Genomic DNA, 22,353 nt, shown 5'->3' with positions numbered 1-22,353 from the left:
CTAAAAGGGTTTAGCCCCCTTATACTGTAGGTTAGACTAGGCACTAGTGTGTGCCTAGGAGGGTTTATCCCCCTTATAGGTTAGACTAGGCACTAGTGTGTGCCTAGGAGGGTTTATCCCCCTTATAGGTTAGACTAGGCACTAGTGTGTGCCTAGGAGGGTTTATCCCCCTTATACTGTAGGTTAGACTAGGCACTAGTGTGTGCCTAGGAGGGTTTATCCCCCTTATAGGTTAGACTAGGCACTAGTGTGTGCCTAGGAGGGTTTAGCCCCCTTATAGGTTAGACTAGGCACTAGTGTGTGCCTAGGAGGGTTTAGCCCCCTTATAGGTTAGACTAGGCACTAGTGTGTGCCTAGGAGGATTTATCCCCCTTATAGGTTAGACTAGGCACTAGTGTGTGCCTAGGAGGGTTTAGCCCCCTTATAGGTTAGACTAGGCACTAGTGTGTGCCTAGGAGGGTTTAGCCCCCTTATAGGTTAGACTAGGCACTAGTGTGTGCCTAGGAGGGTTTATCCCCCTTATAGGTTAGACTAGGCACTAGTGTGTGCCTAGGAGGGTTTATCCCCCTTATAGGTTAGACTAGGCACTAGTGTGTGCCTAGGAGGGTTTAGCGCCCTTATAGGTTAGACTAGGCACTAGTGTGTGCCTAGGAGGGTTTAGCGCCCTTATAGGTTAGACTAGGCACTAGTGTGTGCCTAGGAGGGTTTAGCCCCCTTATAGGTTAGACTAGGCACTAGTGTGTGCCTAGGAGGGTTTATCCCCCTTATAGGTTAGACTAGGCACTAGTGTGTGCCTAGGAGGGTTTATCCCCCTTATAGGTTAGACTAGGCACTAGTGTGTGCCTAGGAGGGTTTAGCCCCCTTATAGGTTAGACTAGGCACTAGTGTGTGCCTAGGAGGGTTTAGCCCCCTTATAGGTTAGACTAGGCATTAGTGTGTGCCTAGGAGGGTTTATCCCCCTTATACACTACCAGTCAAAAGTTTTAGAACACCTACTCATTCAAAGGGGGGGGGGGGGGGGGGTCAGTCAATATGGAAAATGTCAACAACTTTGAAAGTTTCCTCAAGCGCTGTCGCAAAACCCATCAAGTGCTATGATGAAACTGGCTCTCATGAGGACCGCCACAGGAATGGAAGACCCAGAGTTACCTCTGCTGCAGAGGATAAGTTCATTAGAGTTACGTAAGTAACAGACACATCTCAACATCAACTGTTCAGAGGAGACTGTGTGAATCAGGCCTTCATGGTCGAATTGCTGCAGAGAAACCACTACTAAAGGACACCAATAAGAAGAGACTTGCTTGGGCCAAGAAACACGAGTAATGGACATTAGACCGGGGGACATTTGTCCTTTGGTCTGGAGTCCAAATTTGAGATTTTTGATTCCAACCGCCATGTCTTTGTGAGACACGGTGTGGGTGAACGGATGATCTCCCATGTGTATTTCCCACCGTAAAGCATGGAGGAGGAGGTGTTATGGTGTGGGGGTGCTTTGCTGGTGACACTGTCTGTGATTTATTTAGAATTCAAGGTACACTTAACCAGCATGGCTACCACAGCATTCTGCAGCGATACACCATCACATCTGGTTTGGGCTTAGTGGGACTATCATTTGTTTTTCAACAGGACAATGACCCAACAAACCTCCAGGCTGTGTAAGGGCTATTTTACCAAGAAGAAGAGTGATGGAGTGCTGCATCAGATGACCTGGCCTCCACAATCCCCCGATCTCAACCAAATTGAGATGGTTTGGGATGAGTCGGACCGCAGAGTGAAGGAAAAGCAGCCAACAAGTGCTCAACATATGTGGAACTCCTTCAAGACTGTTGGAAAAGCATTCCAGGTGATGCTTATTGAGAGAATGCCAAGAGCGTGCAAAGCTGTCATCAAGGCAAAGGGTGGCTATTTGAAGAATCTGAAATATAAAATATATTTTGATTTGTTGAACACTTTTTTGCTTACTACATGATTCCATATGTGTTATTTCATAGTTTTGATGTCTTCACTATTATTTTACAATATAAAAAATAGTAAAAATGCAGAGTGAATGAGTAGGTGTTCTAAAACATTTGACTGGTAGTGTATATCATTTGTATCTATTATTTGCTAACTTTGCCATGAAATGAGCAGCAGCAGTAAGCCTACAGATCCATCGCAAGACCGGCCCATTATATGGCACATTCCTCACTTGCTAGATTCAGCAATTAAAGGGCCAGATGCACAATTAAAGGATTACAATCAAAAATCTATGTGTTCGTTTTCTTCCAGACCAAAACAAATGTGTCTTCTGAAGTGGTTTAATCATTGACACGGAGTCAGCATTTCAATTTCGTTGTTTCTCTATGAACAATTGTAATTTTGAGAGTGAAAAACAAAACAAATCTAAAACCAGGAAAAACGAAACTGAAGGCCCCCCTTCGAGTTGTTTCTTAACCATTATTTTACCAGGTATATTGACAGAAAACAGTTATCTTGTACACTAAGAACCCGGGGAAGAGTTGCAGGGGAGAGGAGAAGAGAAGAATGTGCTTATTTGAAAGCTCGAAAAAAATGAGTAGCTCGCAAAAAGGTTGGAGACCCCTAGTGTATGCTACATAGAAATAATGACACTTAAATCCTCAATATTTTGTTAGTCTTATATTTATTTACCAAGGTGTAGATTACAACACACATTCCAGTGTTCAAACTTGTAACAAGGCTGCATGCGATTATTACTAATGCGACTCTGCACATCCAATGGCAATGTCCGCGATAGGTATAATGCCGGGAGCCATTTGCTGATTTGACAGCTCCAACGGAGTTACACCTCCGACATCGCCTAAATAAAAACAATGAAACTACTATGCAGTTGCCGGTTATCGCGGGTTAAGGCAGAACTGATTGAATCTAGCCCATAACCTTTTACTGCAGTGGGCTAAATCAGGGTCACACAAGAGTGATTATTGGTAGTCTTAAACATATCTACTTTGAAACAAAAGTATACACCTCACACACATGGTTATGGGCTTAAAAAAAGGAGACACCTGTACCATGTCAGATATAGAGTAGAAATGTATTCAATTTTGAGTTTGCAGTCCAATATTGCAGTTTATATACATCACAGAAGACTGAAATATAACAAAATTGTTTGACATAGAAACACCGGATTTTTATTGTATTTTTTTATCTTGATTAATTATGAAATTATGAAAAATATTAATAACATTCCACCCATGAGGCCAAAGAGGTCGCTTTTGGTCATTGACTGCTGAAAACAGCTACTGGAGCGTATTTTCGAGTGCAAAACCAAAAAGCAACATACAAACAATGTGGGTTTTTGTGATTGTGTCAGGTTGAATGCGTTTGTACTTGCTAATGTCATTATGGGGGTAGAGTAATTTTAATTGTACCTTTTAAAAAGGACTGTACATATTACATTAAGAACAGATTGTCCATCCATTCTATAACCCACAGGAACAAGATTTCTAGACCAACATAGGAACAACAAAGTGTAACATAGAAGAGCAACAATGGTCCACATACAAAATGGCAGCAGTTCAAATGATCAACGCTTAAAAACGACATTGAAAGGATGGCTGAATGAGCATCGAGTCCATGTTTGGCCTTTCTTGACATTCTTTGGCCCTGAGTGACAGTGTTTGTAGGTGTGTGTGTGTGTGTGTGTGTGTGTGTGTGTGTGTGTTTAAAGCGATAACATACACCTACCCCTGATCCACAAGAGGAACATTTGTCATCATCAACATTGATGGACAGCTAAGAGGCGTGTGTGTGCACGTCTAGATTTCACTGTTCTCCATCAGACATTGGTCAGCTAGTTGGAGAGAGAGGGGTCAGATCTGAAAGAGAAAACACAACATAAACTGGAGTACATAAAACCAAGTAATAAAATGTGCTGGGGATCAATAAAGTTAATGTACATTTTATATTAATTGACTGGAGAGGTAGGAGGCCACCTTGCATAGAAATAGATCATATATGTAACCTATATCATATATACTGTATGTATTACAAATATCTGTATGCAACCTTACCTCTGAGAGAGGGCGGAGGACGTGTGGTCTTTATCAAGTTACTCTGAGAGAGAGCCTCCGTCATCCAGGAGAGGGCACTAGAACAGTACTCCAACTGGGAATGTGAGAGAGACGGAGAGAGAAAGAGAGAGCGAGAGAGAGAACCATGACGGATGTGGTCTGTTCAGTGCTGAGCAGGCAGATGCAACAGCTGCAGTCCAAATTCAGACACACATACTGATGATTACACACTAACGAACACAGACCCACACACACACCCACTAAACCATCCTGCCCATTTAGGACCACTGAAACTTCTGGCACGTGTGTCTGGTTGCCACTGGGCAGATAAAGCAGGGTGTTTGCAGCCTGTGTGTGAGCTGCGACCAGTGGCAGCGGCCCAGGCTGACACTGACCTTGGTCTCCAGCATTCTCAGCCTGCGGTCGTGGTCCCGGATCTCTGCCATCTGCTTTAATACACTGTCCACCCTTCCAACACGACCACAACACAGGACCACAACACAGGTTAGGGGTCAATTCACCTCTCAGTCAATTCAGGAAGTGAATTGATGTACGATTCATGAATTTAAAATGTTATTGACCCGATCCCTAACACAGGAAGTGAATTGAAGTTCGATTCATGAATTAAACATTTTATTGACCCGATCCCTAACACAGGAGGTCCCATCAGCTACAGCATTTCAACCATTCTATTCATAGGCCAGATAGAAGCCGAGCTGTTAACTGAAGCTGTTAAATGAATCTGGCATTTAGTCTAGGTGAGAGATGGAGAGATGTCTCACTTGACGGAGGTACGTTTGAGTCTCTCTGAGTCTCTCTCTCTCTCTCGTTTGTTCTGGGCAAACAGTATATTCTCCTTCTGGATGGTCTCCCATGTGTTCAGTCTACTGGCCTCCCTACCATGGATCTCCAGAACTGAAGGAGGGACAGAAGAGGAGGGGAAGAGAGGGAAGAACAAAGAAATTTTGAAGAAGAGAAAATGTGAAAAATGGAAGTGGACTTCTAAAATACTTGGACGTTCAATACCTTAAGTGAATTATCTGATCATTGGTCTTCCTCCAGGGCCGGTGTTATAGGTGGCCCTTAGGGGGCGTGGCCCGTCCCTACCGCATATCCTTGCCCGTCCAAACAAAATATTAAAATATGAATAATTTATTTGACAGAGACACGCAAAGACAGAAAGATGCATCAATCTCAGATAAAGCATCCGGGTGAGCGAAACAGCGCCCCTCTGTCTCAGTATTTGCAGCCCATGTATCTGATGCTGTCTGGCCAAAAAGAGTATGACATGTCATACTCTCATACTCTTTTTGGCCAGACAGCATCAGATATATGGGCTATATTCAGACAGAGGGGCGCTCGCTCTGATGCTTTCTCCGGTGAGATAGTTCCAGCCACTTGCGAATTGAAGGAAAGTTGGTGGGTGCACATTGTACTGTTCAGATGCTGGAATAATTTTGGGAAGATAACCTACTTTTTGAAGTGATTTGTTTGACAACCAGATGAAAACATAACTGGTTGTGTTCATGCCACATTAAAAGGTAATACATTTTTACAGTTAAATTACATGTCATTACTATAAAACCAAAGATTTTTATTTTTTATACATAGGATGTCCGGTGAAAAAACGTGCCACCCTATTGAAATCAAATGCCTGTCCAACTGATTCGTTCTGGCGCCGGCCCTGTTTTCCTCCCTCTGTCTCCCTTTCTCCCTCCCCTACTCACTCCCTCCCTTTCCTCTCCCTCCCTCCATCTCTCACCAAAGTGTTTGATCTTCATGGAGGGGATCTTGCGGATGTGTCTCTTGATGAAGATTTGGAGGTGGGAGATGAGGATGAAGGGTGGTGCCAGACAGGGTCTGGAATGGTACTCCACGATCAGGTTGTAGCGCTGGAACTTCCAGTAGTTGTCGCTGTGCTCCTGCACTTCAGAGAACGTGTGACTGGAGGAAAGACAGAGAGAGAGAGACAGTGAAAAGGCTGAATATCAGGGAATAGGTGACTCTCGCTCATATAAAACAATATTGGTTTTATTATACTTTTTAGTTCATGACGTTTTGGGCCCTATTGACACACATGAAAGCAGAGCCAGAAAAACATATGCCATTAGGACAACACTCAAATAAAACAAGGTGATTAAATTAAATTAAATCCAACAACACTATTGTGTTGCATTTTTCCTATTTTGTTGCCTTACAACCTCGAATTAAAATAGATTTTTGGGGGGTTTGTATCATTTGATTTACACAACATGGCTACCACTTTGAAGATGCAAAATATTTTTTATTGTGAAACAAACATAAATAAGACAAAAAAACAGAACTTGAGCGTGCATAACTATTCACCCACCCCAAAATAAATACAGTGGGGGAAAAAAGTATTTAGTCAGCCACCAATTGTGCAAGTTCTCCCGCTTAAAAAGATGAGAGAGGCCTGTAATTTTCATCATAGGTACATGTCAACTATGTCAAGGATTTTTTATGAATTTATTTGCAAATTATGGTGGAAAATAAGTATTTGGTCAATAACAAAAGTTTCTCAATACTTTGTTATACAGTGAGGGAAAAAATTATTTGATCCCCTGCTGATTTTGTACGTTTGCCCACTGACAAAGACATGATCAGTCTATAATTTTAATGGTAGGTTTATTTGAACAGTGAGAGACAGAATAACAACAAGAATATCCAGAAAAATGCATGTCAAAAATGTTATAAATTGATTAGCATTTTAATGAGGGAAATAAAATATTTGACCCCTCTGCAAAACATGACTTAGTACTTGGTGGCAAAACCCTTGTTGGCAATCACAGAGGTCAGACGTTTCTTGTAGTTGGCCACCAGGTTTGCACACATCTCAGGAGGGATTTTGTCCCACTCCTCTTTGCAGATCTTCTCCAAGTCGTTAAGGTTTCGAGCCTGACGTTTGGCAACTCGAACCTTCAGCTCCCTCCACAGATTTTCTATGGGATTAAGGTCTGGAGACTGGCTAGGCCACTCCGGGACCTTAATGTGCTTCTTCTTGAGCCACTCCTTTGTTGCCTTGGCCGTGTGTTTTGGGTCATTGTCATGCTGGAATACCCATCCACGACCCATTTTCAATGCCCTGGCTGAGGGAAGGAGGTTCTCACCCAAGATTTGACGGTACATGGCCCTGTCCATCGTCCCTTTGATGCGGTGAAGTTGTCCTGTCCCCTTAGCAGAAAAACACCCCCAAAGCATAATGTTTCCACCTCCATGTTTGACGGTGGGGATGGTGTTCTTGGGGTCATAAGCAGCATTCCTCCTCCTCCAAACACGGCGAGTTGAGTTGATGCCAAAGAGCTCCATTTTGGTCTCATCTGACCACAACCCTTTCACCCAGTTCTCCTCTGAATCATTCAGATGTTCATTGGCAAACTTCAGACGGGCCTGTATATGTGCTTTCTTGAGCAGGGGGACCTTGCGGGCGCTGCAGGATTTCAGTCCTTCACGGCGTAGTGTGTTACCAATTGTTTTCTTGGTGACTATGGTCCCAGCTGCCTTGCGATCATTGACAAGATCCTCCTGTGTAGTTCTGGACTGGTTCTTCACCGTTCTCATGATCACTGCAACTCCACGAGGTGAGATCTTGCATGGAGCCCCAGGCCGAGGGAGATAGACAGTATTTTGTGTTTCTTCCATTTGCGAAAAATCGCACCATCTGTTGTCACCTTCTCACCAAGCTGCTTGGCGATGGTCTTGTAGCCCATTCCAGCCTTGTGTAGGTCTACAATCTTGTCCCTGACATCCTTGGAGAGCTCTTTGGTCTTGGCCATGGTGGAGAGTTTGGAATCTGATTGATTGATTGCTTCTGTGGACAGGTGTCTTTTATACAAGTAACAAACTGAGATTAGGAGCATTCCCTTTAAGAGTGTGCTCCTAATCTCAGCTCGTTACCTGTATAAAAGACACGTGGGAGCCAGAAAGCTTTCTGATTGAGAGGGGGTCAAATACTTATTTCCCTCATTAAAATGCAAATCAATTTATTACATTTTTGCATTGTGTTTTTCTGGATTTTTTTGTTGTTATTCTGTCTCTCACTGTTCAAATAAACCTACTATTAAAATTATAGACTGATCATTTCATTGTCAGTGGGCAAACGTACAAAATCAGCAGGGGATCAAATACTTTATTCCCTCACTGTATACGCTTTGTTGGCAATGACACAGGTCAAACGTTTTCTGTAAGTCTTCACAAGGTTTTCACACACTGTTGCTGGTATTTTGGCCCATTCCTCCATGCAGATCTCCTCTAGAGCAGTGATGTTTTGGGGCTGTCGCTGGGCAACACAGACTTTCAACTCCCTCCAAAGATTTTCTATGGGGTTGAGATCTGGCTAGGCCACTCCAGGACCTTGAAATGCTTCTTACGAAGCCACTCCTTCGTTGCCCGGGCGGTGTGTTTGGGATCATTGTCATGCTGAAAGACCCAGCCATGTTTCATCTTCAATGCCCTTGCTGATGGAAGGAGGTTTTCACTCAAAATCTCAAGATACATGGCCCCATTCATTCTTTCCTTTACACGGATCAGTCGTCCTGGTCCCTTTGCAGAAAAACAGCCCAAAAGCATAATGTTTCCACCCCCATGCTTCACAGTAACCTCCCGAGTGGCGCAGTGGTCTAAGGCATTGCATCGCAGTGCTAGCTGTGCCACTAGAGATCCTGGTTCGAATCCAGGCTCTGCTGTAGCCGGCCGCAACCGGGAGACCAATGGGGTGGCGCACAATTGGTCCAGGGTAGGGGAGGGAATGGCCGGCAGGGAGGTAGCTCAGTTGGTAGAGCATGGTGTTTGCAACGCCAGGGTTGTGGGTTCGATTCCCACGGGGGGCCAGTATGAAAATAAAAAAGAATAATGTATGCACTAACTGTAAGTCGCTCTGGATAAGAGCGTCTGCTAAATGATGTAAAATGTAAAATGTATGGTGTTCTTTGGCTGCAACTCAGCATTTTTTGTCCTCCAAACACGACGAGTTGAGTTTTTACCAAAAAGTTATATTTTGGTTTCATCTGACCATATGACATTCTCCCAATCCTCTTCTGGATCATCCAAATGCACTCTAGCAAACTTCAGACGGGCCTGGACATGTACTGGCTTAAGCAGGGGGACACGTCTCGCACTGCAGGATTTGAGTCCCTGGCGGCGTAGTGTGTTACTGATGGTAGGCTTTGTTACTTTGGTCCCAGCTCTCTGCAGGTCATTCACTAGGTCCCCCCGTGTGGTTCTGGGATTTTTGCTCACCGTTCTTGTGATCATTTTGACCCCACGGGGTGAGATCTTGCGTGGAGCCCCAGATCGAGGGAGATTATCAGTGGTCTTGTATGTCTTCCATTTCCTAATAATTGCTCCCACAGTTGATTTCTTCAAACCAAGCTGCTTACCTATTGCAGATTCAGTCTTCCCAGCCTGGTGCAGGTCTACAATTTTGTTTCTGGTGTCCTTTGACAGCTCTTTGGTCTTGGTCATAGTGGAGTTTGGAGTGTGACTGTTTGAGGTTGTGGACAGGTGTCTTTTATACTGATAACAAGTTCAAACAGGTGCCATTAATATAGGTAACGAGTGGAGGACAGAGGAGCCTCTTAAAGAAGAAGTTACAGGTCTGTGAGAGCCAGAAATCTTGCTTGTTTGTAGGTGACCAAATACTTATTTTCCACCATAATTTGCAAATAAATTCATAAAAAATCCTACAATGTGATTTTCTGGATTTTTTTCTTCTCAATCTGTCTGTCATAGTTGACATGTACCTATGATGAAAATTACAGGCCTCTCTCATCTTTTTAAGTGGGAGAACTTGCACAATTGGTGGCTGACTAAATACTTTTTCCCCCACTGTACTTTGTAGAGCCACCTTTTGCAGCAATTACAGCTGCACGTCTCTTGGGGTCTCTATAAGCTTGGCACATCTAGCCACTGGGATTTTTGGCCATTCTTAAAGGCAAAACTGCTCCAGCTCCTTCAAGTTGGATGGGTTCCGCTGGTGTACAGCAATCTTTAAGTCATATCACAGATTCTCAATTGGATTGAGGTCTGGGCTTTGACTAGGCCTTTCCAAGACATTTAAATGTTTCCACTTAAACCACTCGAGTGTTGCTTTAGCACTATGCTTAGGGTCATTGTCCTGCTGGAAGATGAACCTCCGTACCAGTCTCAAATATCTGGAAGACTGAAACAGGTTTCCCTCAAGAACTTCCCTGTATTTAGCGCCATTCATCATTCCTTCAATTCTGACAAGTTTCCCAGTCCCTGCCGATGAAAAACATCCCCACAGAATGATTCTGCCCCCACCATGCTTCACTGTGGGGATGGTGTTCTCGGGGTGAAGAGAGGTGTTGGGTTTGCGCAAGACATAGCGTTTTCCTTGATGGCCAAAAAGCTCAATTTTCGTCTCATCTGACCAGAGTACCTTCTTCCATATGTTTGGGGAGTCTCCCACATGCCTTTTGGCGAACACCAAACGTGTTTGCTTATTTTTTTCTTTAAGCAATGGCTTTTTCTGGCCACTCTTCCGTAAAGCCCAGCTCTGTGGATTGTATGGCTTAAAGTGGTCATATGGACAGATACTCCAATCTCCGCTGTGGAGCTTTGCAGCTCCTTCAGGGTTATCTTTGGTCTGTATGTTGCCTCTCTGATTAATGCCCTCCTTACCTGGTCCGTGAATTTTGGTGGGCAGCCTTCTCTTGGGAGGCTTGTTGTGGTGCCATATTCTTTCAAATTTTTTATAATGGATTTAATGGTGCTCCGTGGGATGTTCAAAGTTTCAGATTTTTTTTTACTGTACTTCTCTACAACTTTGTCTCTGACCAGTTTGGAGAGCTCCTTGGTTTTCATGGTGCTGCTTGCTTGGTGGTGCCCCTTGCTTAGTGGTGTTGCAGACTCTGGGGCCTTTCAGAACAGGTGTATATATACTGAGATCGTGTGACAGATCATGTGACACTTAGATTGCACACAGGTGGACTTTATTTAACTAATTATGTGACTTTTGAAGGTACAGTGGGGGAAAAAAGTATTTAGTCAGCCACCAACTGTGCAAGTTCTCCCACTTAAAAAGATGAGAGAGGCCTGTCATTTTCATCATAGGTACACGTCAACTATGACAGACAATATGAGAAAAAAAAATCCAGAAAATCACATTGTAGGATTTTTAATGAATTTATTTGCAAATTAGGATGGAAAATAAGTATTTGGTCACCTACAAACAAGCAAGATTTCTGTCTCTCACAGACCTGTAACTTCTTCTTTAAGAGGCTCCTGTCCTCCACTCGTTACCTGTATTAATGGCACCTGTTTGAACTTGTTATCAGTATAAAAGACACCTGTCCACAACCTCAAACAGTCACACTCCAAACTCCACTATGGCCAAGACCAAAGAGCTGTCAAAGGACACCAGAAACAAAATTGTAGACCTGCACCAGGCTGGGAAGACTGAATCTGCAATAGGTAAGCAGCTTGGTTTGAAGAAATCAACTGTGGGAGCAATTATTAGGAAATGGAAGACATACAAGACCACTGATAATCTCCCTTGATCTGGGGCTCCACGCAAGATCTCACCCTGTGGGGTCAAAATGATCACAAGAACGGTGAGCAAAAATCCCAGAACCACACGGGGGGACCTAGTGAATGACCTGCAGAGAGCTGGGACCAAAGTTACAAAGCCTACCATCAGTAACACACTACGCCGCCAGGGACTCAAATCCTGCAGTGCAAGACGAGTCCCCCTGCTTAAGCCAGTACATGTCCAGGCCCGTCTGAAGTTTGCTAGAGTGCATTTGGATGATCCAGAAGAGGATTGGGAGAATGTCAGATGAAACCAAAATAGAACTTTTTGGTAAAAACTCAACTCGTCGTGTTTGGAGGACAAAGAATGCTGAGTTGCATCCAAAGAACACCATACCTACTGTGAAGCATGGGGGTGGAAACATCATGCTTTGGGGCTGTTTTTCTGCAAAGGGACCAGGACAACTGATCCGTGTAAAGGAAAGAATGAATGGGGCCATGTATCGTGAGATTTTGAGTGAAAACCTCCTTCCATCAGCAAGGGCATTGAAGATGAAACGTGGCTGGGTCTTTCAGCATGACAATGATCCCAAACTCACCGCCCGGGCAACGAAGGAGTGGCTTCGTAAGAAGCATTTTAAGGTCCTGGAGTGGCCTAGCCAGTCTCCAGATCTCAACCCCATAGAAAATCTTTGGAGGGAGTTGAAAGTCCGTGTTGCCCAGCGACAGCCCTAAAACATCACTGCTCTAGAGGAGATCTGCATGGAGGAATGGGCCAAAATACCAGCAACAGTGTGTGAAAACCTTGTGAAGACTTACAGAAAACGTTTGACCTGTGTCATTGCCAACAAAGGGTATATAACAAAGTATTGAGAAACTTTTATTATTGACCAAATACTTATTTTCCACCATAATTTGCTAATAAATTCATTAAAAATCCTACAATGTGATTTTCTGGATTTTTTTCCCTCATTTTGTCTGTCATAGTTGACGTGTACCTATGATGAAAATTAAAGGCCTCTCTCATCTTTTTAAGTGGGAGAACTTGCACAATTGGTGACTGACTAAATACTTTTTTTCCCCACTGTAATTGTTGCACCAGATCTTATTTAGGGGCTTCATAGCAAAGAGGTTGAATACATATGCAAGCACCACTTTTCCGTTATTTATTTTTTAGAATGTTTTGAAACAAGTAATTTTTTTAATTTCACTTCATCAATTTGGACTATTTTGTGTATGTCCATTACATGAAATCCAAATAAAAATATATTTAAATTACAGGTTGTAATGGAACAAATAGGAAAAACGCCAAGGGGGATGAATACTTTTGCAAGGCACTGTACATAATATGTAAATTATGTATTTTATGAAGGTTTTCGATTATGAAAACAATCTTTCATTAAAGGCATCAGGTAAGAAGTCAACTAATCCAGGAATACGAATATAAGGGAAGTAGGCAGGACTTTCATAGGGTATAACTGGATTGGTTTTCGGCCTACCTTAGAACAAACCATGCTTCATTTAATCAATATCATGAAAATCCTTACATGAAGAAATGCTCTGCTATTACGATTTATACTGTAGGAGTGTTGGTCAGAACAAGACAATTCTGTTTACACTGCCCTGTCTGGAAGGGGGCAACTGTCGGGCTAGTGTTGTGTGTGACCTCAGGAGGTAGCGCTCTAGATGTAAGGAATTTGCAAAACAGTAGTCTCGTCTAGAACCAGGCTTTACGAGGGTTCTTGAAATGTAACATCTAATAAAAATCAGCAGACGATTCAAACTGTTTTGGCTATACAAAATTCTGCAGGAAGCGTGACAGCAAATGTGATTTGGAGGTATGGCTACTTGAGAGTAATATTACAATAATGTCTCGAGAATTAATACATCTCTAAGGTATCTCTCGATAATCTCCTCAACACTCATCAAAGTGAAAAGAGACAGAGAGAGTGAAAGAGAGACAGAGAGTGAAATAGGGACAGAGAGAGAAATAGGGACAGAGAGAGAGGGTACATTACCTGAACATTGCAATGAGCAGGTTGACCAGGAGGATGTTGGTGACCAGCAGGAAGATGACCAATAAGATGACCACCAGCCAATTGTGGTCGGTACTCATGCAGGGTTCTGCTCCCGCCTCGACCAGGGTGGCATTATTGGTGCACTCTCTCCCCTCCTCCAGTTTATCAGCTAAGGACAGAGATAGGGAGAGGAGGGCGGGAGACAGTGAGAAGGGGAGAGTTTGAAAGGATGGGAAGAAGCAGGAGGAGGGGTGTGAAAATACATATTTAAAAGGGTAAAGAGGGTAGATTGGGTAGTGGTTGAAGTAAGGGATTGAGAGGGGATACAGGGAGAGAGAGGAGTGAAAGAACAGAGAAAGAGAAAGAGAGAGAGAAACCATTAATATACAGTGGGGGAAAAAAGTATTTAGTCAGCCACCAATTGTGCAAGTTCTCCCACTTAAAAAGATGAGAGAGGCCTGTAATTTTCATCATAGGTACACGTCAACTATGACAGACAAATTGAGGGGAAAAAATCCAGAAAATCACATTGTAGGATTTTTTATGAATTTATTTGCAAATTATGGTGGAAAATAAGTATTTGGTCACCTACAAACAAGCAAGATTTCTGGCTCTCACAGACCTGTAACTTCTTCTTTAAGAGGCTCCTCTGTCCTCCACTCGTTACCTATATTAATGGCACCTGTTTGAACTTGTTATCAGTATAAAAGACACCTGTCCACAACCTCAAACAGTCACACTCCAAACTCCACTATGGCCAAGACCAACGAGCTGTCAAAGGACACCAGAAACAAAATTGTAGACCTGCACCAGGCTGGGAAGACTGAATATGCAATAGGTAAGCAGCTTGGTTTGAAGAAATCAACTGTGGGAGCAATTATTAGGAAATGGAAGACATACAAGACCACTGATAATCTCCCTCGATCTGGGGCTCCACGCAAGATCTCACCCCGTGGGGTCAAAATGATCACAAGAACGGTGAGCAAAAATCCCAGAACCACACGGGGGGACCTAGTGAATGACCTGCAGAGAGCTGGGACCAAAGTAACAAAGCCTACCATCAGTAACACACTACGCCGCCAGGGACTCAAATCCTGTAGTGCCAGACGTGTCCCCCTGCTTAAGCCAGTACATGTCCAGGCCCGTCTGAAGTTTGCTAGAGTGCATTTGGATGATCCAGAAGAGGATTGGGAGAATGTCATATGGTCAGATGAAACCAAAATAGAACTTTTTGGTAAAAACTCAACTCGTCGTGTTTGGAGGACAAAGAATGCTGAGTTGCATCCAAAGAACACCATACCTACTGTGAAGCATGGGGGTGGAAACATCATGCTTTGGGGCTGTTTTTCTGCAAAGGGACCAGGACGATCCGTGTAAAGGAAAGAATGAATGGGGCCATGTATCGTGAGATTTTGAGTGAAAACCTCCTTCCATCAGCAAGGGCATTGAAGATGAAACATGGCTGGGTCTTTCAGCATGACAATGATCCCAAACACACCGCCCGGGCAACGAAGGAGTGGCTTCGTAAGAAGCATTTCAAGGTCCTGGAGTGGCCTAGCCAGTTTCCAGATCTCAACCCCATAGAAAATCTTTGGAGGGAGTTGAAAGTCTGTGTTGCCCAGCGACAGCCCCAAAACATCACTGCTCTAGAGGAGATCTGCATGGAGGAATGGGCCAAAATACCAGCAACAGTGTGTGAAAACCTTGTGAAGAATTACAGAAAACGTTTGACCTGTGTCATTGCCAACAAAGGGTATATAACAAAGTACTGAGAAACTTTTGTTATTGACCAAATACTTATTTTCCACCATAATTTGTAAATAAATTCATTAAAAATCCTACAATGTGATTTTCTGGATTTTTTTTCTCATTTTGTCTGTCATAGTTGACGTGTACCTATGATGAAAATTACAGGCCTCTCTCATCTTTTTAAGTGGGAGAACTTGCACAATTGGTGGCTGACTAAATCCTTTTTTCCCCACTGTATAATTTTTTTTATTAATTCTGCAGACTCTCTAATCCAGAGCAATTTACTGTTAGTGCATTCATTTTATGATATCTAGGTGAGAATATACTATGTTACATGCACATGCAAACCACATTCGTACACAAACATCAACGCACCATCCATTTCGTGTATGGGGATCTGTCCAAATATGTGGAGGTACGGCCTGTAGAACACTCTGCGAAATATCCAACCGGGACGGGGGTCGTAGGAGTAGAGCAGCGCCTGATTGGCTACGCCGTAGGCCAGGAGCCACACCGCCAGGAAGAACAGGAAGAAGAAGATGTCTTTCATCTGCCAATCAGGAGGGGAACAGAATATTCATCGGGGAAAATGGCATCACCTGTTTTTGCTAGTGTGCAGTTTTGACACTTTCTTTTGGATACTAGTTGTCACTACCAAAACCAGCACCTAAATCTAGACCATAGCGATAGATAGACTACTTTAGTGCCCAAAAGCCCATTTTAGCATGGCTAGCGCCATTAAGGACTTTCACAATTTTTAAGTAGTCAACTGGGTGGGACTTCCTATGGGTTTAGGAAGGATCACATGATTCCATGCAGGTCATCAGGAGTGCCTAGCCAATTATACTTATGAGCAAACATTCCATAACTGCAGGTGGCAATAAATCGCAAACATTGGCTTTATACCTGTTCTAACAACACACTCTAGGTGGCAGTATGCACCTTCAGAGACAGTAGATAAAGCGAGACATCCCACTCCCTTATTTTTTCTGAACGGGGCGGGGCAGCTTTGGTCTACTTAATGCCCCCGGCCCGCGGAGGTAGAGAAAAGAGACATCTCATATGTCGGGGCAGGGCGGGTGGGGCGAGCCGAGCGGGGAGGGGAGGGGACAATAAGTAGACCAAATCCAGCTGTTCCCTCTCTTGTGTGAGCATCCCAGAGATTATAGAGGAACCGTGAGCTCACGCAGGAAAGCATTCTCACGCGAGAGAGGGAACACCCACTTACACAGACAGGAACCTTGAAAAAAAATGTTTTTTAATGGTGGAGTCGTTCATCTTAATTTATCCACCATCTTTGGCACCCTTTCAGTTTATTTGCCAACTCATAGAAGTAGAAGAAGAAAATTGACTACTTTAAAATATAGATGGCCTCAATGGCGCTGTCCATGCTCTCACAGATGCCATAATGAGACAGATACAACGACGCAATGTCTAAGTCTATTATTTAGACGCACTGCAGTGCACAGGGTTTTCTATTTTATTTTAGAAAGCCCTCACCATTTTTTCAACAATGATGATCTTGGGTCCCAGCTGTTTGTGGATGGCGAAGATGTGGATGAGACGGAGGGTAAACACCATGTAGTCCACAGCCAACACAGCACGGCCAAACTCATAGGACCACGGGAACATTCTAGAACACACAACAAACAGCTGGTTATAGTCACAGGGACACACACACACACAATCCATATATTCATTTATTTATTAGGATCCCCATTAGCTGTTGCTGATGCAGCTGCTACTCTTCCTGGGGTCCATTTACAAAACATAAAACATAAAATATAACATAATACATAACATTAATAGACAAGAACAGCTCAAGGACAGAACTACCGGTACATACATTTTAAATAATAATATAAATAAAAAGTATTGTTTACATCGACACACATAAACATAAACACATGTTACACCCCTCCCCCCTTTGCCCTCAGAACAGCCTCAATTCGTAGGGGCATGGACTCTATAACATGTCGAAAGCATTCCACAGGGATGCTGACCCATGTTGACTCCAATGCTTCCCACAGTTGTGTCAAGTTGGCTGGATGTCCTTTGGGTGGTGAATCATTCTTGATACACACAGGAAACTGTTGAGCGTGAAAAACCCAGTAGCGTTGCAGTTCTTGACACACTCAAACCGGTGTGCCTGGCACCTACTACCATACCCCATTCAAAGGCACTTAAATATTTTGTCTTGCCCATTCACCCTCTGAATGGCACACATACACAATCATGTCTCAATTCTCTCATAATTTAAAAATCCTTCTTTAATCTGTCTCCTCCCCTTCATCTATACTGATTTAAGTGGATTTTCAACAAGTGACATCAATAAAGGATCATAGCTTTCACCTGGATTCACCTGATCAGTCTGTCATGGAAAGAGCTTAATGTTCTTAATGTTTTGTACACTCAGTGTATATCTAAATACACACACCTGCAGCACATTCCCAGTGCAAAGAGTGAGATTGCCGTGATGTCACACTTATTCCACATGTCCTCGATGTAGAGCTTCATTCTCTGATATAAAGTGGTGCTGCCCCTGAAGAATGTCTGATGAAGAGAGAGAGAGAGAGAGAGAGGGGGGAAGTGTGCGTGAGAGAGAGAAGATGGTCATGAATTATCTACAGTCACCTACAAAATGATTGGTACCCTTGATAAAGATGAGCAAAAAAGACTGTATAAAATAAATAATACAAATACTGAGCTATATTGTATGCTCAAAAAATGGGAAAATTGTATTTTATTATACTAATCCCTAGTCAAAGGTGTTAATATAATAGGATTCTGATTGGGGTGACAAAATCCTATAGGATCCAATCGGATAACTTTTCTATTTACAATAGGAGAAAAAATGTGCCCAATAGGATTCTGATAGAGGTGATACAAAATCCTATAGGACTGCGAGAATCTTATAGGATCCAATATGTTTAAAAAAGTAGTCCAATAGAATCACCTCTATCCTATTGGAATCCTATTGGACACTCGTTAGAGGACAACCTGCTGAAGACAACCAGCTTCATTTTGGAGTGATGGAAACGTTTGGGATGTATGCACTGTTTAAACGAACTGTTCAAAGGCAACACTGAATCTGAGAATAATTGTCATATCACTGGTTAGAAGAGAATTTGCTGAAGACAGTAATCTAAATTCTAGAATGTCGAATGGAAGTTTTGGGAGGCTGCCGAAACGGGGAAGGAAACAAATCAGTTGCTTTGTTATTTATTTTCAACAAATCACGGCCCGCCATAGGATATCAACAGTGACAACGGTTGGCTGTTATTTGAGTGATAGTTTGACTCTCAAATATACGTATAGGTGTAAGGACAGCAATTTTATACAGAGAGCGGCCCAAATTTTCCCTGCCATTTCAGTTTGAAAATGATAGTATAATTCTAAATCTTAAACATGCTGACCACAAATGTATTGCAAAATAAATGTACACATACATGTTATTCAATCATTGCAACCACACTGCTCGTGCGCGTCTGCGTAGCCAGGCGCTAAAATAGAACTTGGTTCTATTTGTGACGCTTGATGCGCTGCAAGTCCCGCCTCTCCCATCTCCTCATTGGTTTTTAGGAGCATATACCCACGTGGGTGATTGAAAGATTAACTGAGGTCCACACTCCAGTCCAGTTGGTGGTGGTAATGCACCTTAAAGTTGGTTGCCCACCGCCATATAAAGTCCAAAGAAGAAGAAGAAGCCTGAAGGAGGAGAAATTACTAGAAACAAACTCAGTTTACCCTTTTATCTGTGTATTAATTGTCAGAGTAGAGGACCTTGTGCATTTCAGGTAAAATAACAACCCAATGTTTATATCCCAGGACAAATTAGCTAACAACAGCAAGCTAGCTAGCTAAATTGTCATAAATGTTTAATGCTTTTCAACCTGTCCCCAAATTAATATAGTTCGTTCAGAGTTCGTTTTGATATTTCAACCTGCGTGTCCTGATCGCGTCTGGTGTGGGTGGACAAAATCAACACGCGCGCGATGGCGCTCATGCGCGACGGTCTAGTCAGCATGTAAGACCGCCAGCACGTATGACAAAATCAACGGTACAAAACCAATGATATTGATCTGTTTTTAAGCAATCGATGTTCTATATCGTGGAGCTCCGCCCCATAGGGGAGCTCTGCTCCTATTGGTTTACCCACAGCCCTAAGGCAGTATCAGCCTGAGACAAAATTATGCACACACCTGCAGCCAATAGGAGTACAGGTGTCCCTATAAGAGGGTATGCCTCCCCTCAATCAGCCTCCCTTTATCTTCAGCGACTGGACTAGACTGAAGAGCCAAGAAGAGACGAAGACGAAGACTCAGGACGAAGTACGCCGTTGATTTTCCAGCCATCGACGTCGTCCTAAATGACAAGGCCGAGGACAAAGTCTACTTTTGGAGAAACCCTGACAAAAGAAGTCCTGCTCCTCCTCTCCATGACAGACACAGGAGGGGGGCCGCTAACTTCTATCCACTCCCGTCTGACCAACGCTCTACAACCAGCACCTCATCTGCTTCCAGTGCCAGTTTTTTATCCAACGTGAGACTGGGCCGACGGAAGCGCGGAGTTGGCCGCGGTCACGTGCACCGACGAGATGCCGTACACGACGGGGTAAGAAGAAACGACAACCAGAGGCAGAGGGGGCCGTTCACACGGTCCCAGAACCCACGGGACTGAGCGTCTTTAATTTATCAAGCAAGATATTGAGTCCTGCCCATGTCTCCTTACTTAATAAAGGGTTATCTTTTGTGCCTACAACTCAGTGCAACGATTTTGATGTTAATGTAGCAGAGCATATGAGCGGAGTGGAGCGGTGAGAATCTCAGCTCCTCGCTCACGGAGCTGTTCACCCCTCCGCTCCCCCCGCTCAAAGCCACATCAGGCCAGTCCGCTCATTATCGCTCAGCGCTCAACGCAGTTTGCATCGCGCTCCACTCAAATCGCCCCCCGCTCACTCCAAAAAAGGAACAAAATCTGCATGTATTTCACTTTTAGCTTAAACCACAGCCTTACTTTATCTCCCCGGATTATCCATTCTGTCTTGAAACGGGGATCTAACACTGACGCTAAAATGAGATGTTAATCAGTATAGTATATTCCATAGCGAATTGACACGTTGTTTGCCAATGTTTCTGCAAAAGCAGCGATGCACATTGGAAGTGCAGCGTGAGTGTAATCGGTGAGCAGGGATTTGATTTCTGTGACAGCAGGGAGGATCATCCCCAGGTTCCCCAGCTCCTTCTGCATTTTGTCTGTGAGATCTGCTAGTGGTGTCAGCACACTGACAAGGTGCGTCAGCTGCCGTACTTGATTCAGGGTGATGTTAGCAACATTAGACTTGAGTTTGTTTTGCCATAACGGGTCTTTTTGGAACAACCGGATGAACGAATCATCCGCAGCTGGCTGCTCCATCGAATGGCGCAGGCATTTGTGGGGCGGACACCTAATTGGTCGGTTTCATCTGTGCTCTTGCGTACACTTTTCACCAGGTGCCCGACTTTCACTAACAGCCTATTAATGTTGTCGTGCTCGTTAAAGGCGTTTTTGAACGCCAGCTGAAGCATGTGAATGGGGCATCTCAGATGTAAATTTGACAAAGTAAAGTACTGATTTATCATAGTTTCTTGGGGGGGTGTAGCCCGGTTGAGCTGCGCTGGCGAAGTGTTGCATCCCTTCGCGTTCTCCTTTACTCAGCGGTTCATAGTCCATGAAAATAATTTCGAAAAATGCTACATCCAGCTCTCTTTTTCTCTCCCTTGTTATGGTTGGGCCTTTGCGTGCAGTGAATAAACTTTTGAATTCCTCAACCCTTTTCTCTTGTTGCTGCTGCTGCTCCTCTCGCTCTATAAAATACAAATTCATGGACGACACAAATTAAATTAAACAGATGGATTCTGGGTCAGGCTTGAGCATGCTTCAGACTCGTGGTGTGAGCGAGCGAAATTGGAGCGGGACATAGGGCGATGCTCCGTCCTTTTAAAAATACCGCTCTGCGCTCTGTTCAAAATCCGTCCGCTCACGCTCCACGCTCGCTCCCGCTCCACTCCGCTCATATGCTCTGTAATGTAGACATGTTTAAGTTTTTTAGAAACATCCGTTTAAAGGAATACTTCAGCTCCCCTAATCGTGATATTTCAACTGAACATGTAGGTGGCTCACCTGCACATACTCCGACTCCTTTCAGAAGTAAGAGTTATTTTGTACCTCCAGCCAATCGCAATCACTCTATTGAGACGTATTGCAGACTCGTTGAAAAATATGTTGGTAATCTCCTTAAGAACAAACAGGAGTACATATCTTTTCAAAATTTACCCAAGGATGAAAAACAAGCTTTGCTTGATTTACAATCCGATATGTCAGTTCTTACCCGCCCTGCTGATAAGGGTGGGTCAGTTGTACTCATGGATAGGACAGTTTATGTAAATGTGTGTCACAGACAACTGCTTGACAATACCTTTTACAAGAAACTCAGAAGTGACCCCACTTCCCAATTTCAGAACACTATCTGTTCTGTCCTAGATGGGTAATTAAGTTCTGGTCAAATCACCAAAAAAGAACACGATTTTTTTGCTATTCAACACCCTAAAATTGCTACTTTTTATACTTTGCCGAAATTACACAAGAATGTTACAAAACCTCCAGGGCGCCCTATTGTAGCAGGCATTGATGCAGTAACAGCCCCTTTATCGACCTATGTTGACTTTTTTATTAGACCTCTCGCAGAACAGCTCCCCTCCTTTGTAAAGGACACCAGCAGTATGATCTCTATTGTTGAATCTCTTGATCCTCTCCCTGATAATACCTTGTTAGTTACTTTCGTTATACACGAATATTCCACACGAGGGCGGTATTGAAGCCATGGAACATTTTCTTCTGCAACGTGACCCTAATGAACTACCTTCCAGTGCATGCATTATAACATTGGCTGAAATAGTACTCACACACAATTACTTTATGTTTCTAAATGATTTCTTCATTCAGACGAAGGGTACAGCTATGGGATCCCCTATGGCTCCTAACTATGCTAATTTGTATGTGGGTTA

At 43.4% G+C, this 22,353-nt stretch overlaps 1 protein-coding gene across 2 annotated transcripts in view; it reads right to left on the bottom strand.

The window, feature by feature from the left end:
• Positions 1 to 2,631: 2,631 nt before the first annotated feature.
• LOC311104340 (transient receptor potential cation channel subfamily M member 4-like) overlaps positions 2,632 to 22,353 on the bottom strand; it is a 102,587-nt gene continuing 82,865 nt past the window's right edge. For both annotated transcript variants that reach the window (XM_084146153.1, XM_084146154.1), the window contains 9 exons: positions 17,745 to 17,860; positions 16,808 to 16,940; positions 15,683 to 15,857; positions 13,559 to 13,727; positions 5,794 to 5,975; positions 4,814 to 4,946; positions 4,427 to 4,499; positions 4,032 to 4,125; positions 2,632 to 3,836 (listed from right to left, as the gene is read on the bottom strand). In XM_084146153.1, coding sequence (XP_084002279.1) covers positions 3,808 to 3,836; positions 4,032 to 4,125; positions 4,427 to 4,499; positions 4,814 to 4,946; positions 5,794 to 5,975; positions 13,559 to 13,727; positions 15,683 to 15,857; positions 16,808 to 16,940; positions 17,745 to 17,860 — 1,104 coding nt within the window. In that variant the 3' untranslated portion in view covers positions 2,632 to 3,807. The remainder of the gene's footprint in view (positions 3,837 to 4,031; positions 4,126 to 4,426; positions 4,500 to 4,813; positions 4,947 to 5,793; positions 5,976 to 13,558; positions 13,728 to 15,682; positions 15,858 to 16,807; positions 16,941 to 17,744; positions 17,861 to 22,353) is intronic.

This window comes from Coregonus lavaretus (assembly GCF_964263955.1).
Source record: "Coregonus lavaretus genome assembly, chromosome: 28".
Lineage (NCBI taxonomy): Eukaryota > Metazoa > Chordata > Actinopteri > Salmoniformes > Salmonidae > Coregonus > Coregonus lavaretus.
This window is presented reverse-complemented; position numbering and strand designations above follow the sequence as displayed.